Source organism: Poecilia formosa, unplaced genomic scaffold, assembly GCF_000485575.1.
Source record: "Poecilia formosa unplaced genomic scaffold, Poecilia_formosa-5.1.2 Scaffold63, whole genome shotgun sequence".
Lineage (NCBI taxonomy): Eukaryota > Metazoa > Chordata > Actinopteri > Cyprinodontiformes > Poeciliidae > Poecilia > Poecilia formosa.
Window position 1 is genome coordinate 130,218 of NW_006800002.1, and position 18,447 is coordinate 148,664.

Below are 18,447 nucleotides of genomic sequence, written 5' to 3' on the forward strand. Positions count from 1 at the left end.
AATTTATAATTCAGAGAAATTCTGATTAGTTTATCTAGAGCAACTACTTATTACCTTAGATCAGTGTTTCTCAACCCTGGTCCTCAGCGCCTCCCTGCTCTGCATGTTTTAGATGTGCCTCTATTCCAGAGCAGCTGATTCAAATGATTGCATGACCGTCAAGTACTGCAGAAGCCTGTTAACCACCCAGAGATACAATTCAGGTGTGTGGCAGAAGGGAAACACCTAAAACATGCAGGACAGGGGGGCGGTGAGGACCAGGGTTGAGAAACACTGCCTTAGATCAACATTATCTAAGGAAAGTTGATCTAAGGTATTAGATCAACAAAGATTACTTGTTCTTAAACATGGGGTTCGACTTTTTTGTTTTCTTTTCTTCTTTTGCTCTTTCCTTTGGTTTGTTGTTTTGTTGTATTTCCTTCTAGTTCATGTAAAGCACTCTGAATTGCCTTGTTGCTAAAAATGTGCTATACAAATAAAATGACCTTACTTTACCTTTTATGTTCTGACCATGGTCTGAAATTGTCTTTATGCAAACCCTACAGGTGTCTGCTGGAAACCTTACTGTGAAGATGGGATTTTATTTTATTTTTCAACATCACATTAATTACAAATGAGCTTGAAGATGGCTTCAAAAGAAGAAAACATACATTTTCCCCATAGCCTTAGCAGAGTCCAGAACCAAATCCATTTAAAGTCTCAGCAATGACCTGAGGAGGACTGTGGATGTTCTTGGAATCTGTTAAATTTGGAGACTTTTTTGAAGATGGGGCAGAAAAATGTTACCAACATGTGGGATGCTGATAGACTTCTACCAAGTTCATTCATGTTCAGTAGAATTAACATGCACTCTGATGAGACTTGTCTGTCAAATTTAGAGTATATATTTTGTGAAAGTAATAGCCTTTAGCCCCTTAACTGTCATGAGAACAATGGTGGCGCCATGGCGCCACTTACATGTAAGTGTTTTGATGGTAAAATACATAATCTTCATTCAGCCCACATTTCTGCTTTGATTTTTTTATTTTTTTTTTCCAATTCAGAAATGTGGTCTGCCGTTGCAGAACTGAACTTGGTAAAAAAGATTCTTCAATTTTCCACCTGAAATCATTTGCAGAATGACTGGAAATGATCTTGTATACCTTTGGGAAACTGGACTAAGAGACCCCATCACTTGGCTTCTGTCTCTGCCCTGGTGAGTAATTATGTCATTTCTCTTTGTTGTGTATTTTGTTGTTGATTTGTTGTATGTTTCATGACACTGTCTTGGCCAGGTCACTCATGGAAAAGATTTTTTTCATTTCAATTAGTTTTTTCCCCCCCTGGTTAAATAAATGATACATACATACATTCGCTGTTCTGATGTAATGTTTTAATCTTAAATATAAAATTTTCATTAGCTGGAAGTGGACGGTCATCACGATCAACAAAAATAAAGTTCGAAAACATTAGTCTATGTAAACTCCAAAAATATCCAAAGACTAAATGACTTCATGGTGATCTATTCAGTGTTTACACACCCACACTGCACAGGTTGCCAGTATGTCAACGTGACTGAAGATCAAATTAATATCCAAAAATGTTTGTTAAAGAAGCACAGCTAATTTCTATAATTCAATTAGTTTACTTCCATTTAAAAAAGTATTTAAGATCTTTAGTACATCCTTACTAAAGATCTACTAAATCTTGGGATTAAATTTAGAGGACACTAAAATGGAAGTATATATGTCAGAGTTATTATTTTTGCAGTAAATATGAAACTGATATGAACATTTTGTGAAGACAGGAAGCTTCACTTTGAAACCTGAACTAAAGTTTGTATGCAAGATTATACTGTCACCTTGTGGACAAAACTCACACAACACCCCAGTCAGGCGCCTTTTACCATTTAATGTCTCAGAAAGCTTGAAAAACATGTTTAAAGTGTAAAGGTTTGTCTTTGCTTTTTATATTATTATTATTTAAATCCAGGGCACTATTATTAGAAGAAGGTTCTGGATCCTGTTTGGATTTAATTCAGACCAGAGATATTTATCAGAACCAGGACTTCAAAAGGTTATTCTATGTAAAAGAAAAAAATTGTATAGAAATCACAATTATCTTATTTGGGAAAAGAAAAAGATTAAATTTAAGCACATTTTAGCACATTTAATTATGTGAAGCCAGTGACTGCTTTAAGAATAAACACAAATAACAAAGTACACTAATTAAAGTGTATATAAAGTTCTTTTTTTCTTCCTGTTTGTTCATTTTGACACTTTTTTCACTTTTACAGAAAGTGCTAAATGGAAGAATAGTCAGAATGACCACAAAACTTTAGATTGTTAACTGCACAGAAAAAAAAATTACATCATTACATTACTGGCTTTTAAATAGTTCCAAGTTTCTTGTATATTTTCCCACTCTGCTCAAGATAAAAATAAATAAATAAAAATCCATTTCAAAATAGACTTTTAAGTGTCCACAGACCTAATGGACACAATTTATGTTATTAATAAAACGTAATGACATATGTTTGTTATCTAATAACTTGTCCCTACAACATATCTCTTAAGATTTATTAGGAACTTGTTGAATATACAGACAGGATTTACCTGCAGCGCCCTCCAGTGTTTAACATAAGAACGACAGCCGTTTGGCTGAGCCTCAAATGCATGTATAGTCAAAACCTGGAGAATTTAAATCAGGTGAGTACAAAAGGACCTTCGACGGTAATAAATTACTGTTAATTTGTTACTCTTTAATTGCAAGTAAAAAAAAAAAAAGGAAATTCACCGGTGCTATTTTTCAATGCAGCTCATATTTTCAAGCAGCTAATAATCACTAATGTATTCATTTTCTGCACAACTACATAAAGACAATAAACAAATTATTTGGATTGGCAGTAACCTAAAATCCACACTTGTGATTTGATAACATAGCTATTGGTTTAATCAGTTCAATCATGCTATGTGAATGTCGGTTAAATATAGCCTATATCTTTTTTTTTTAAACAATTTGTGTTACGCCTGACTCAATGAAGAGGGTTCCGTTAATAAAGGTTGTTTGAATAATTTACTGTGCATTTACCTCGTGATACAGCTTGTTTTCGTTTTTGCTACGTCAAATTAATTCATATGCAATTGTGTTTCATGACTATTATTATCTGGATTTATTTATTTGTTTATATATTTGTATATTTATTTATTTGTTTATTACTAAAAAAAGAGGCTTTACATAATATATATAAGGCTTATATAGTTTGTATATAATATATACAAAATATATTATTTTGATATCGACAAATATGGCGTCGATATCAAAAATCTTCCCAACTTGGAAAAAGTGCCAGCACGCACTGCTTCCACGTAAGTGAAAGAAACAAAAAAAGAAGAAGAAGAAGGCGGGGGGAGAAAAGAAGAAAACTAGATTACATACAAAGAAACGAACCAACAACAAAAAGATAGTATTAAACTAAATTAGATAGGCATGAATAGCTTCTTTTATTTCCTCGGAGACGTCTGAATGGGTGTCATTGAGGAAGCTGATCCTGCCTGCTAAAGGGCAGCAGCTGGAATCACATGAGACGGGGCTGGTGCTGTGTCACGTGAGGCGCCGTTTCTGAAATATGGCTCCGACTAGCTCACAACAAAACACTGTCGGCTGACTGACTCTCGGCCGTCCGTCCGTCTATCTCTTTGTCCGTACTCACGTCTGGAAAAACGCTGGAAAATGAAGCAAGCTCGGCTACCTTCGCAGTGTGTCTCGGGTTCATAGCGTGACAGAGCCGTCATGCGTGAAGCGGGGACACACAGTTAGCTCAACACCAACTAGCTGTCAACTGCTACAAGTGGTGAGAGGTGAGCTAAGCGTTGAGGAGTTAGCGCAATTGCTGGTGTCTGTAATTACAGTGGGGTTAACATTTAAAGTGCTTCGTCTATTTTGTTCGCAACTGACTTAATAGTGTTATCTTGTAGCTCATTTTGATGTAACGTTAGCCTCTTTGTTTAGCTACGTGATAGCTAGCTTCACTTCCCTAAAATTCTTAAGACTTGTCATCCTTTCAGCTCGCTGTAGGTGCTTTATTTTAACGTTTACTCAACAATGATTTAGAAGTATATCAAGTTTGCACTATTGGTAATTTTTGGTGGGTATTGTCTAGTGGTCAACGCATATATGTTGCTTGAAGTATGCAGAGATGTTCTATAGGTCAGATGCAGTGAGTAGAACTTTCATTGTGCTGAAGTACCTTCAGGTTTTTCCAGACAAATTTGGAGGCAGTTATTTAAACACATCTAATTTAGTTTAAATAGATGGCTTGCTAATCAGGAGCTACTGCAGTTATGCAAGACAAGACCTTGGACTTAAAGTTTTATTCGTCTCTTTTATTGGCATCAGATCATGTTTTAAAGTTGCTTATCTCTAAGAAACGGAAAGTATCTTGCCCCACATTTGCAAAGTTTGACCATTTCTCTTCACGGCCAAGTGCAAAGATCTTAATGCAAATGCATGTCAATAGGATAAAATATCACCAGTATCAGCAATTTTATTCTAAAAGTGAAGAAGAAGATCTAGATTCATTAAACAGAGTGATTAACTTCAAATTTATTTCAGTTACATTTGATGTGGTGGCTTATGCTAAAATTAGAATGCTAAGATGAATTTAAAATAAAAAAATTCAAAACAGAAATGCTAGCCTGCTTGAAAGTATGTAACGAACTCAATTTTTGGTTGGGGGTCCTTTTTGGATTAATGATTACATCAGTGCATCACGGCATGGAAACCATCAGCCTTTGTTTCTGCTGAGGTGGTAAGGAAAACCCAGGTTGCTTTAACAGAAACCTTTAGGTCATTTATTTTATTGAATCTGGTGTCTTGTCATCTTCCTCTTGACATTTGATATCACATTGATTCTCAGTAGGTTTACATTAGGAAAGCTTTCTGTTTAGTCAAACACAATGATACAGTTCTCATTCAAAGAAGGCATTGGTTCCTTTGGCAGACTGGATAGGTGCCAAGTCCTGCTAAAAAAATAAGTCCTGCAATTCTTCTCAGGAGATGGAAGTATTAACTACTCTAAATTATCCTGGTATAAATCTGTGTTAACAATGTATGCAACACCAGTAGGTGGGGGTTGATTTCCAAGTGAAATACAAAAGTTAGCTTAATCTAAAAAGAACCACTGATCAATAGTCTACCAATTTTTCCTAACCCTGACAAGACTTTCTTTGGAAGTGGGTTAACACAAGGAGTGCAAAAATATGTAGCCTAATCCCCAGATATGTCATATAACTATATGTTTTTATACAATTTTCGTCCCGCACTTTTTTCTTCCTCTTGACTTCCCATTAATATTCTTGCATGCTGCTTGGATGCTGGATACTGCTTTCCCAACAGAGACTTGATTAAAGAGCTCACATTTTAGAGTGTCTGTATGTTGTCAAAGTTAATTCTAAGGTACTTTTACTGATCTTTAAAATCATCGTTGGTACCTTTTTCACATATTTGTCGTATTTCTCTTTTGTCTGCCGTTTCTGCAGGGGTAAAAGGAGACCGGCTCGGCTCTAAAAGCTTTCTCCATGGAGCTCTGAATCCTGTAGCTAGTGGGAGAAACTGTGGTGAGAGTGCAACTGCTAACCAGCATTTAAATACTCACCATGGATGGGGTGATGCAGGCAGTGGAGCGAGACTTGGGAGTTGACCGGCGGCAGCAGGGCCAGGGGCCCCGTCCTGGAGAGCTCGTAGCCTTAGTCCCTACTCGCTGGGTGATGGGCCTCAGGGAGAAGAGGGTCTTGCGCTGTGCTCGCTTTGAAAGCAGCAGCGCGACAGAAATCTCCACACACCTCTGGTCTTCACAGACAAAGCTGCCACCTGGCTGGACACGAGTGTGCATTCAGGGTCTGAGGAAAAGCAAGCTGAGCTACAGATTGGCCAGGGATCCGTGCCATCGTGAAATGGAACTGCTCTCGCAGAACTCGTATGCTAAAACCATGCAGAGTGTGTCGCAGCACAATGTCAGGTACAGTAAAATCTCATTTCTGCTTCAGTGTTCGAACTAGGCCAAATTAAAAGGTTTGTGATCCAGAGATAATTTTCTAACAAATATATTAGTACTTTTTAAAGTGTCTTTAGTGACCTACTTAATTTAATCAGTAAAGAAGTCATTTTGTATTTCAAATACATTTCTAAATTGTAAATATATCATGTTAATAAAAATATCAATTGTTGGGTATCTAAATTGGAAATACTTTTCTAATTGGAAGTTTTCATTTATGATTGTGTTGAATTTCATGTTATTGGCCCATTTCCAAGTTGCAAATAAACCACACATTTATACTAAGCTATAAATATATAACCATTATTGTTTATTCATATGGATATACTTTGTATATAAGATGCACCACTGATGAAGTTATGATATGGTCGTTAAACATTTGTGTGAGCTTCTGACCTGCAATAATGTACAGTTGTCTTTTAGCATACTTAACTCAAAATTTTAAATATTTTGTTAATTGTGTTCTTTAAATGTTTTCTTACAGTCAAAGGCACGATTACTTAAAGACAGTTAATGATTTATGCAATGATTTTTCTTCTGTGGAAATGTATGAAAGTTGTAAATTAAATATCTTCATGGAGTAATACACATTTACAAGACACGGTTTTTATTGACTTTCTGGTCTTTTCTCTATTTTTTCTTTTCCCCTAGAAATCTGTGGCGAGAAGCTCATTACAAACTTGTGCAAGCATATACAGGCCCCAGTGAGCAAATGCATATTACTGCTGTAGATGCAGTACGCCACGCACTGGAGAAACTCTTCAATTTGACGTTTATCTCACCAGACAAAGGTTCACCTTCCCTCTCTCCAGCCAGAGAGAAGGAAAAAGACATCTTTTTGCCACCCAGCTCATCCTGCTTTTCAAAGTCCCAGTCAGACAATCTTTGCCCTAACGTCCTGCCTGCAGAATGTCTGCTGGAGACAGCAGAAATGATGTATGTGATTCTACCGTACACTCAGTATTCGCTTCACGACATTGTGTCCTTCAGCCCAGCAAAGCTTGCCAACAGTCATGCCAAAGTCTTGTTTATCATCTACCAGGTCCTAGTAGCTATGCGGGCATGCCATACAGCGGGCCTTTCTTGTGGAGAGCTGTCTCTTCAGGACATAGCAGTCGATGAGCAACTCTGCAGCCATCTCAAACTCAACCTTTCTCATTATGAGGACCTGGGATCAGAAGAGGCAGACAGGGATGATCGTGTAAGCCAAGAACCAAAAAATGCCCTGCCAACAGAAATTAAGTGTTTGAGCCAAGAGAACAATAGACTGTGTAAAGACTGCTTTGATGAGCTGAAGACACTGGTTCTGGATTGGGTTCATGGACGAGTCAGTAACTTCCATTACTTGATGGAGTTGAACAGGTTGGCCGGACGGCGGGAAGGGGATCCTAACTATCACCCAGTGCTACCTTGGGTCGTGGATTTTACTGTCCCTTTTGGGAAATTTCGGGACCTCAGGAGGTCAAAGTTCAGGCTCAACAAGGGGGACAAGCAGCTGGACTTCACATATGAGATGACCAAAGAGGCATTGGCAGCTGCAACGGGTAATGGAATTGGGGTAGGTGGAGATCTCAGTGTCGGTGTTGGAGGTGCTGCACAGTCTGAGCACCTGCATGTGCCTCATCACATATCTGATGTTCTGTCAGACATTACCTATTATGTCTACAAAGCCAGGCAGACACCCAAGTCAGTGCTTTGTAGCCATGTTAGGTCACAGTGGGAGCCTAATGAATACCCAGCGACTATGGAGCGCATGCAGAGCTGGACTCCTGATGAATGCATTCCAGAATTTTACACAGATCCATCCATTTTCAGCTCAATCCACCCAGACATGCCTGATCTGGATGTGCCTTCTTGGTGCAAGTCATGTGAAGAGTTTATTGAGGTCCATCGGGACCTTCTGGAGAGCAGAGATGTCTCCCAGCATTTGCATCACTGGATAGATCTCACGTTTGGTTATAAGCTGTCAGGTAAAGAAGCTATCAAGGCCAAGAATGTGTGCCTACACCTTGTGGACAACCACACAAATCTGACTACCTATGGTGTAGTTCAGCTATTTGACCAGCCCCACCCACCGCGCTTATCTGCTTCCCAATATGCCCCAGCAGAACCTCCTATTCTTGGCCTTGCTGCTCTTAATGTGCCTTCCTTACACATCCCTTCTGTTGACACCGTTGTCGACACTGTGGATGGAATGATACCAGAATCCAAAGGGTGCGAGTCCTCTGGTTGGACCACGGCAGATAAGGATGATGATCTTGAACAAGGTACAGAAGCTATAGACTCGTTAGCTTCCACTGGCTCATCCACCTCTATACCTTGTCCTGTCAATCTGCCAACTATCGGCACAGGGGGAGGTAAAATTAGCGGCGAGCGCACAGCACATGCATCTCAGTCTCCAAGTCCACTGACAAATGATTTCTCAAGTGGCATAGCTCCTGCTTTAAGAAGTGCAGTGTTACAAAAAGGTGGCTCAGTGAACAAAAAACATGGAGAAAACGTTGTTACTGCCAACACAGAAGAAGTCAAAATCATTCTACCTGAAGGTTTCAGCCCATTTCAACCATTAGAAGAACTGGAGAAGTTAAATAATTTCTTGGTAAAAAGTCTTCATGCTGAAATTTTGCATCCTTCAACATCTTCTGTCTCAAGAAGAGAGGGTTTGAAAACTGAAACTGGACCTTCTCTCACCAACCTCTTCCAAAGAGATGTGCAGGCACTCGGTGTTTTCACTGCAGAGATATTCTATGCCGCCAAACTTAGAGGCCTGAAAGCAGACACTCCACTCAGACAGCGTTTCCAGGCCGTCCTCAAGCTGTGCTCTGCAAACCTCCGTGATGTGCCTCTGTCATTGCACCATGCTCTTGAGTCCTTGTTGCTCTTAGAAAAGCATGCTAAAGTAGCACATAGAGAAGAACCAGTTTGCCCAGAGCCTCTTGTTTTCAATTATGACCCTATCTACGATGGCCTCCCTCCTCCAAGCCCTCACCAGTTGTTGAATTCCATCATTAGTCCTTTTCCCTTCCCTTCCTATTTTGCTGCACTTCATGATTTTATCTTCTCCTACCACGGCAAGATGGGTACTATGTGTAGCCTTCAGGGAAGAGACATTGTCTTCCACCTGTGGCAGCAGCTTGAAGCACTGTTGCAGACTAACATCACTGCTGAAGGTCTTGAGATTCTCTTGCCCTTCATTCTAGCCCTCATGCTTGAGGAGTCCACTGCGGTCTATGCTGCTTGGTACCTTTTTGAGCCCATCTCTACAGTCTTAGGTCCCAGAAATGCAAACAAGTATTTACTAAAGCCGCTGATCAACGTTTATGAAAACCCCCACTGTCTCAAAGGACGTTTCTATCTCTACACTGACTGTTTTGTCCTTCAGCTGATTATGAGGCTTGGTCTCCAGGCCTTCCTCTCAAGCCTACTCCCACATGTGCTGCAAGTTCTAACTGGCTTCGAAAGCTCGGGCACTGGTGGAGAAGGTTTTAAAGGCCTGAGAACTGGCATTTGTAACCTCGGAGAGGAGGAGGAAGAGGACTTCCAGGATGGCAAAGCGCGGTCATCATCTGCGTCTGTCGGTGGCAACATGGGCAGTAACAGTGGGGTGAGTGGAGGAGTTGGGCTTGTCGGAGACACCGGACTAGTTGACTATTCCTCTGGCATCAGTCTCAATGACCAAGTGTTTCTTTCAGAAGCTGAGGACTTTCAGAATGAATTTTATGTCAACAGTGGAGACGGTGTTGGTGGTGGGAAGCAGCAAAACCAGAACTCTGCAAGCAAGGATCAAGATCATGAATCTTTAAGTGTGGGGAAATTAAGTGACAAAAGCAGCACAAGTGAACTCTCTCTGGGTGATGATTCCATGAGGGACAGAGCAAGTCTGAAATCTGCAGATAGCAGCCAGGATCTGAAACATGCTAGTGAGGGAGAGGAAATCGGTGAGTTAGAGGAAGAAGAGCTAGCCAGCGATGGGAAGGAGGGGACAGTTCACAGAGCGTCCCTCAATCTTGACCTCACAGAGTCAGGTTCCACTCTCACAACTCTTCAAGGAGAGACTGTTAACGGGATGAGACTTGATGAGACAGACAAAGGAATTGTAGATGATCAGGAGGAAGAGGAAGACGACAGAGATCCATCAGAGGAGTCAGAGGAGAAAGAGCAAAAGATTCTTTTAGGTGAGCCAGTAATGAACCTGTTCCTAGCTTTTTCTTTTTTATTGCTGTGTAATGTTTAATGCTTTAATTGTGTTGCTATTCACAGATACAGTCTGCAAAACGGTTCGATGGCTATCAGCAAAACTCGGCCCAACAGTGACGTCTCGATATGTTGCCAGAAATTTGCTGAGACTGCTCACAAACTGTTACATTGGTGTGTGAATTCATTATATCAAACATATTTGCTGCTTTATTTCAATATCAACAGAAATGGTCTCCATTTTACATCAACTACTATTTCTTTACAGGATCTGAAAATCACCAGTTTGTTTCCCCTCCATCTGTGGAAAGCCAGCTGGAGAGTGTGGGAATGGGCAGTGTGTATGAGAAAAAACCTGTTGTTGGTGATCAAACAGCAGGCCCTGTTTTAGACTGTCTCATATACATAGCTCAACTCTATGGAGAACCTGTTCTCACCTACCAGTACTTGCCTTACATAGGATATCTGGTAAGACTAAAAAAAATATATATATATATATTCTGTATTCCAACTTGAAATCTTAGTTTTTAGAGTACCCAAATATCACGATATTTTGTTTATTTCATTAGTTTGTTTGACAGGGAATATTTGTCCTATGTATATTATAAAGTAGATGTTATGCCGGATACTGCTAGTTTGCAACCCCTGTCCCTGGCTTGGATTTTGAGAAATGAAACAAGCACAATAGCGAAAAAAAAACAAACAAGCAGCGCTAAGAGAAAAATCAGTCTTCTCGATTAATGGCTTTTTCTGTTTATGACGAGTTAATTTTTGGAAAATCTTGATTATTTTTCATTTTTCACCAACCCACTCCTTGGACTTCCATAATTCAGTGATTTTAGCCCACTCAGAGCCTTTTGTCCTCTTGTTTTACAAACAGTTTTTTACAACATATTTATTTGGAGTTTGAATTCAGATTAACTCCTAGAAGGGATGATTAAATTAAAAGCAGGTTTGTCATTTATAATTTATTTGTCAGAAAAGAAAACTGGTTTTGGTATGAAAAAAGAAATCTGAGGTTTTATTTTTAGGAAATATTACCCAGGCTTAAGCTAAAGTTATTCTAAAAAGGAGCCAAAAAGGCTTATGCTTCTCAAATGTTTTCCAGGTGTCTCCACCGTCTTCACAGCGTCTCAACACGCGCAAGGAAGCAAGTCTGCTCGGAGCCGTAGCACTTACCCAGAAGATCATTGTCTTTCTCTCGGATACCACGCTAATGGACATGCTTATGAAAATCAATCAGGATGTGCTCCTTCCGCTTCTAGATCTGATTACTACACCGCGAATGGGGTAAAGCACAACATGCATACATTGTGGATCAAGAAGTTTTCAGATTACAGTTACAGACGTTGTACAGCCAAAACATCCCAAATACAGTTTATCTTTGTCGTTTGCTCCTAAAAAAATGTGTCTAAGTTTAAAGAATTTTTTTTGTGGTTGAACTGAACAGAATAGAATCAGAAACCATGCGATGTAGATATCAGTCATCCTCTGATCGATTCTTTCACTTCTGTATTGTTGGGTAGGTTCCCCAGCGGGGTACAAACCCGCATTGCTGTCTGCCTGAAGACGCTGAGCCTAATGGCTCTCATCTGTCTGCGCATCGGGAGGGAGATGGTGCAGCAGCACATGGCTGACACTTTGCGTCGCTTCTTTGCTGTTTTTTCTCTGCTGCATTCTCTCCAGTCCCAGGTACAGCTGCACTGCAACCATTCATGACAACAGTTTTATGGAAGTTAAATGTCAGACTCCAGAAGCCCTTAAATAAGTCACATTATATCTCAACTCCCATTGTAAATGTATGTTGCAAATGTTTTCATACTCCTTGAACATTCAGGTTTTTGGTCACATCATGGTAGTGTCAGAAGAACATGGTACATGTTTGTTGGAAAAAAAACAAACAATACAATTAAAAATCTGGTCTCCTTTTGTATTCACTGCTCTTAATGCCAATACCCTAAAATGAAATTCTGTGCAACCAATTGCTTCAAATGTTGACTAAAGAAGATAAATGATAAAACTTAATCTGGGATTAACATTGTGGAGAAATTTATGGATTGGTTATAAAATCATATTAAAAGCTTTGAACTTGAAGGGCTGATCGATCTTTCGAGTTAAATCCTATTCAGAAAACTAGCAAAACATTGGTGTCTATATTTAACTGATTAATCAGACAAAGACGGTGATAATCAGAGAAGCAGCCAACTATAGTAGCTCTAGAGATATAGGCAGCTCACACTGGAAAAGACTGGTTTTAATTCAAGTAGACTCTGGAATAAAACTTGTTGAAATCTGTAGAGGACTAGAAACCAAGATAGAGGCTGACCATAAATACGCCAGACTCTGTTTATGTGGGAAACAAATTGAAAACCACAAATCATTTTTGTTTCTCCACAATCATTTTATTTTGGTTCACCACATATAATTGTAGTAAAATAAATGTAATTTTGTGGTTGTAATGAGATAAAATGTAAAAATGGGTCTGAATACTTTTGCATCAACTAACAAATGTCTAGTTTTCAATAAGTATAGACTTAATATAAAAGTTTAACCAGAAAGAAAAAGAGAATTTCAGACATGCCTTTACTTAATTTTTTTATTTTTCTTTAATAACACTAAATTGATTCCAAGTAGAGTGACACCATTGTCTCTTTACCTTTGCAGCTAAATCATGCCCCACGGAGAGTTGTGGGAGAAGTAACACTGGTGGATGTTTGTACACCCGAGGGGTCAAATGTGACGTATGAGACGGGGGTCTTGGAGGAGCTGCACACCGTATTTAACCCCGAGATGGCCTATGCCTCCTACATCCCCTTCTACTGTCTCATAGGTAACGCTTTCCTCATCATTTGACAAAACGCATTCCTCAGTTGAAAATAAAATAGAAGAAAGGGCATTTGTTAAAGTTGTGTGTATAAATATAGAGATGAAAGGGTATTTTAGTTTTTGTGGAGGTCTGACTTGCTGATTTTGACATTGAGAAAATGTAATATACAAGAGAAAAACTTTGCTGCTAGTCCTTTAGTAGAGGTAGACGTTTGGTCTTTCAACTGGAGATTAAGGGTTTAAAACATTCTTCCTATTTATGCATAATCAAAAATGTGATTTGAGAATTAGCAAACTCCTGGTGGAATTGCGAGTCTGCTGAGGTCATCATACCAAGTCATCTCAGTCCAACGCTCATAAGAAGGGTTGTAAACTGCATAATGAGAAGCACTGCTGTGATGATGCACTGAAGAGGGAGTGTCGGAAAAAGTAATGGTAGTCAAATACGAAGTCGTCATGTTTGATATATATATATACTCCATTTTATAACTGAAGTGAACATGGTTACTTGATTGTAAAATGGTTCTATGTGCCTGGACAAAACATAATGTTCTTTCTTTAAATGTATAGGTTCTCTGGTGGTACAGCTCATTGTTCTGTATCCTGTCAACAGGTGACTTTGCCATTCGGAAACTGGTCCCAAATCATGAACTCGTCTGGCAACTGGCCCAGTCCTATCTTCAGAGTTTGAGCCAGGGAACCTCAGAGACCAGCCTCAGCTCGTCCTCCCGGCTGGAGCCAGCGTCTTCCTCTGGCCTTGGCAGACAAGTTGGCTGTAACCCATTCCCCGCCCCCGCCCACAGCTCTACCGTGCAGGGAGACTCCCTCCCTGAATCGGGCACGTTTGGAAGCCATCTGGTGGGGAACCGCATCCAAGTGTCCCACGACAACGAATTTGACGGCAATGCCAACCATAGTCTGGCCAGCTCTTGGGGACGCACTGGCCACACGACTCCCATCATCACCACCGCCTCCACGTTTTCCGCTCCTTCGACAGGTGCGTCCTCCTCTTCGACATGGATAATGGGCCCCTCCCAGGAGGACAGCGCCCTAAAGCAAGAGCTCCCCCGTAGCACCCGCTCTCTACAGGGCAACTGGTTGGCCTACTGGCAGTATGAGATCGGTATTAACCAGCAAGATTCCCATTTCCACTTTCACCAAATCAGACTGCAAAGCTTCTTAGGCCATTCGGGCACCGTGAAATGTTTGTCACCGCTGGTGGGAGAGGATTTCTTCCTGTCTGGGAGCAAAGACAAAACCGTGAAGCTTTGGCCCCTTTATAACTATGGCGATGGGACTCAGGAGGTGGATCCCAGGCAGACGTACAGCGAGCATCGGAAGTCTGTGTTCTACGTGGGACAGCTGGAGACCTCACAGGAAGTAATCAGCTGTGATGGCACTGTCCATGTGTGGGACCAGTATACAGGTACAGAAACTTTATGCGATTCATTTCGGCTCGTGACCAAATGGTTCTTGGGAGTTTGCACTTTTTTGCTTGCCTGTTTTATTTCAGTGTATTTACTTTTTGTTTTTGTATTCTCTCCCTTAGGCAAGCCAATCCGTTTGTATGAAGCCGTGGACGGGAAGAATCCAATTACAGCCGTCACCACAATGCCAGCTCCACACTGCAGCGTTGTGTTTGGCAGTGCGGATTCTGTTCTCCGCTTCATTGATCCTCGAAAGCCTGGATTGCAGGTAGCAATTTCACTTGGAGAGCTCGTTCTCTCGAGACCCGAGCCGCTCACCGCCCAGCGGCTATTAATCATCGCCGTGCCTTTCGAAAGAGGGGGCCTTTTTGCGCTTCTTCACGACTGAGTTATTCAAGTGCTGAAAGTGACAAATCTTCTCCTGTGTCTCTGCAGCATGAATTTCGGCTGGCGTACAACAACGTCAGCGCCGGGCTCATCCGCTACCTGGCAGTCAGCCCCTCAGGACGCACGGTAGCGGCGGGATTCTCCTCAGGATTCATTGTTCTCCTCGACGCGCGCACAGGCCTCATACTGAAGGGCTGGCCAGCTCATGAAGGAGATATTCTCCAAATGAAGGTAAACCTTCCTGTGTATATTTGCATTGCTGACAATATAGTTTAATCTGGATTATTCTTTCTATTGCTAGCCAATAGAGAAGTACAGATTCTGAGGCTATAAAGTTATAAAATTATTCTGTGGAAAAAAAAGCAACTTTTAGGCTTGGCAGTATGGAAGTTCAAGCTGTAGGGCACCATATGCAGTGTGAGAAGGCTGCATAAAAACCTGCACCCCAGACATTTCATCATTCTTGCTATGCTTATTTGTAATTTAGCAGAATCCCCCAATCTTACCCTATGATTAATTTTTATTGTCTTACATTTCATTCAAGGTAGCATTAAAAAATCTCATCATCCATATTGTCAGAATGGCAGTGTTGGCCTCTCATACACAGATCACATATTAAACCAAAACAAGTTTTTAAGTCTTAACTAATTATTTTCTTGTGGAAAGGCATAATGTATTTTTGTTCTCCCCTTATTTAATATTTCAATAATTTCATTAAATACAGTGGTTTTCTGATTTTAATGTATGAGAAGATAACAGTTATTTATTGTGATTCTAGTTGCATTTTGTATAAATTTAGTCATGGTAAAAAGAAAGTACACCCTCCATCAATTCTAACGTATTGGCTAATAAAATATTTCTATTCTTTACCAGTTTCCAAAATCATTTCATAATGATTGGCTCTAAAAAAAAAACTTGTAGTGCAAATTGCTCTAAAAGACCTGTATAGATTATTGACGTACTCCTTATAAGCTCAATCTAAAAGGTTAGGCTTTTGTGACTAGTATTAGAACATATATTAGACCAATTTCTTTTATTTTGATTTTCTTAGTGTAGTGTGTCAGAGATGATGAAAGTTGTACCCAGCAGATATGCTGTCAACAGACCGCAAACTTTATTTAACCCCAAATTGGGTCAAGGATTGTATTTCTAGTTTTAAAGGTACAAGTTCAGGCAAACATGGACATAGGTTACTCATTAGAAAGAAAACACTGATGGCTCACAAGCACATTGAAATTACTCAGATGTTTATGTTTTCCCCAGGGAACTTTTTGATTGACCTAGTCTTTTTTTCAAATTCTTTCACTTAATTCAGTGAGTTTTGAGCTGTAAACGTCTGGAGAGCAGCTTTTACTGTTGCGGGCCAATTATTAGACTTGCTTTCTCGTTTTTTTTATATTTTAGGCAGCAGAGGGCAACCTGGTGATCAGCTCCTCCACCGACTACAGCCTGAGCGTGTGGAAGGATCTGGAAAACAAGCCGCTGCGCCAGTACAAGTCGCAGTCCGACCACATCCACGCCTTCGACCTGTATGGCTCGCAGATCGTCACCGGAACGGTGGCCAGCAAGATCGGGGTGTACTCCATGGCCGACATCTCCCTGAGCCCCGTGAGCAGCACAAAGCTGAGCACGGAGAACTTCCGCGGCACCCTGACCAGCCTGTCTGTGCTGCCCACCAAGAGGCTGCTGCTGCTCGGCTCTGACAACGGCGCCATCAGGCTGTTAGCTTAAAACCGTAGCCTGTAGCTGCACTAAACACTCTTTCCACTGGTATTTACTGTGTCTTTTTAATAGAGGAGCAGCGTTCTGAGGCTGAGCTCCCCCCTTTTGAACTCAGAGGGAGATGAAATAGTTGGGTTGGGTTTAAAATGCTTTCTTTAGCATCTGCAGAATCATGCTAATCTGCCTACTAGCACAGAATTTATCGAGCCGACGGTGCGCCACGTCGTCGAGATTCATCATGCACACCGAAATCTATTCACTTTTTCTGTGGATGTATACTATTTAATAGTAAACCCTTGTCTTGACTAGGTCATTTGTTTTTTTTTTTTTTTGTTTTTTTTTTACCCAGGTCAGATATTGGGAAAAAAAATAAAATAAAATAAATAAATTGAAATAGATGCTCAGGAAGGTCTCACGGAGAGTTTACACTTTTCCGAACAAAACCAAAAATTCATCGACCTCACCTGCCGTTTTCCTCAACGATAATGAGTCAATTCAAATGCACTGATTAAAACTATGCAGTATTTGTAGAGCAAGTGAGTTCTGTTATTGCGACTCCCATGTTTTTTTTTCTTTTAAAGACCTGTTTTCATAGTCGTGTGTGTGTGTGTGTGTGTGTGTGTGTGTTTGTGTACATCCTGAATAATAAACGTACACCTGCCGCTGTGATGACCGTGTTGGCGTGCCTGATCAGAGAGGAGGGTGGCGGTGGGGGACAAAATGTTAGATACACAGCCTTGAAATCTACTGCACAATTAAGGCCTGAATTTTAACATTTTTAGAGTCTCACTCTGATTTTTTTTCTTTAAGCTGAATGTTTTTATTCCGCAAATGGATTACTTGAAATTTCTTCAGGATTATGAAGACTACGTTTTAAGCCCTGTAGTGTGTGCATGTGTGTGCGTGTATAGATGCTGCTTTTCCTCGGCATACCAGTTGGTTAAAAACTCACCACTTGTTTGTTTTTTTTTCTTGTTTTTTTTTTTTTCTCTTAGTTTTCAACTTTCATAACCTGATATACAGTGCCTTGCAAAAGTATTTGCTCCTCTTGAGCTTTTCCAAATTTGTCACAACAAACCAGATACTTCTATGCGTTTTTTGGGAGTTTAATGTGATTGATCAACCCAAAGTAATTCATAGGCGTTTAATCAAAAAAACGTTTTGAGTCCATTTGTATTCAGTGCTCGAAGGTCAATCATTTGTCATTACAGTCGTAAATTTTATGAATTTTATCTAAAGCCTGATTGTTTCTAAACTTACATTTTTATGATTGATGTTTAAAGACATCCGCTTTAGGTCTGTGATTTTGGGTCATTCTAATACATAAATACGCTCAGATCTAAATTGTAGAGCTGTTTGATTTATTTATTTATTTTCCCCAACTTTATTGTGTTGAAAGTTGAACCTCAACCCCGATTTAATGTCTTTTGTAGGGTCTAACAGGTTTTCCTCCTGGACTTTTTGAATCCAACCGCTTTGTCCTTTTGTTTCCCGTTCCTACTGAGAGAAAATTTGTAAAAAATAACTTTGGAAAATGTGTTTGGTGAACGACGTAGCGGTCAACTCCAGACTTTACGACTTTGCAACCTTTGATTTACGTCTTCCCGTTTCCTGAGAGTTGTTAAAAATTATTTCCTCCATCCTTCAATTATAAACTGCTTTTTGTTGCTCTATCTTATAAAATCCTAAGATGGTACAATACAGTGTCTGGTTGTAACGTCACAAAATGTAAAACTCAAGAGGTTTTAATAGATTTTGTAAGGCACTCTAGGAACAGTCAATGCCAAGAGAAACAACTTTGTTTTTTATCGTCACCTTTTTTATATAACTAAAGAAATATTATGGAATAAAGGTGTC

General features: G+C 40.0%; 1 protein-coding gene across 1 annotated transcript; it reads left to right on the plus strand.

The window, feature by feature from the left end:
- The first annotated feature begins 3,537 nt into the window (after positions 1-3,537).
- Positions 3,538-17,934, plus strand: wdr81 (WD repeat domain 81). Its single transcript, XM_007554342.2, has 12 exons — positions 3,538-3,839; positions 5,520-5,998; positions 6,686-10,209; positions 10,295-10,402; positions 10,497-10,696; positions 11,337-11,518; positions 11,755-11,920; positions 12,893-13,058; positions 13,668-14,480; positions 14,604-14,749; positions 14,917-15,099; positions 16,273-17,934. The coding sequence occupies exons 2-12, from the start codon at positions 5,637-5,639 to the stop codon at positions 16,597-16,599; spliced, it is 6,177 nt and encodes a 2,058-aa protein (XP_007554404.1). The 5' UTR covers positions 3,538-3,839; positions 5,520-5,636; the 3' UTR covers positions 16,600-17,934.
- The last annotated feature ends 513 nt before the right edge of the window (positions 17,935-18,447 follow it).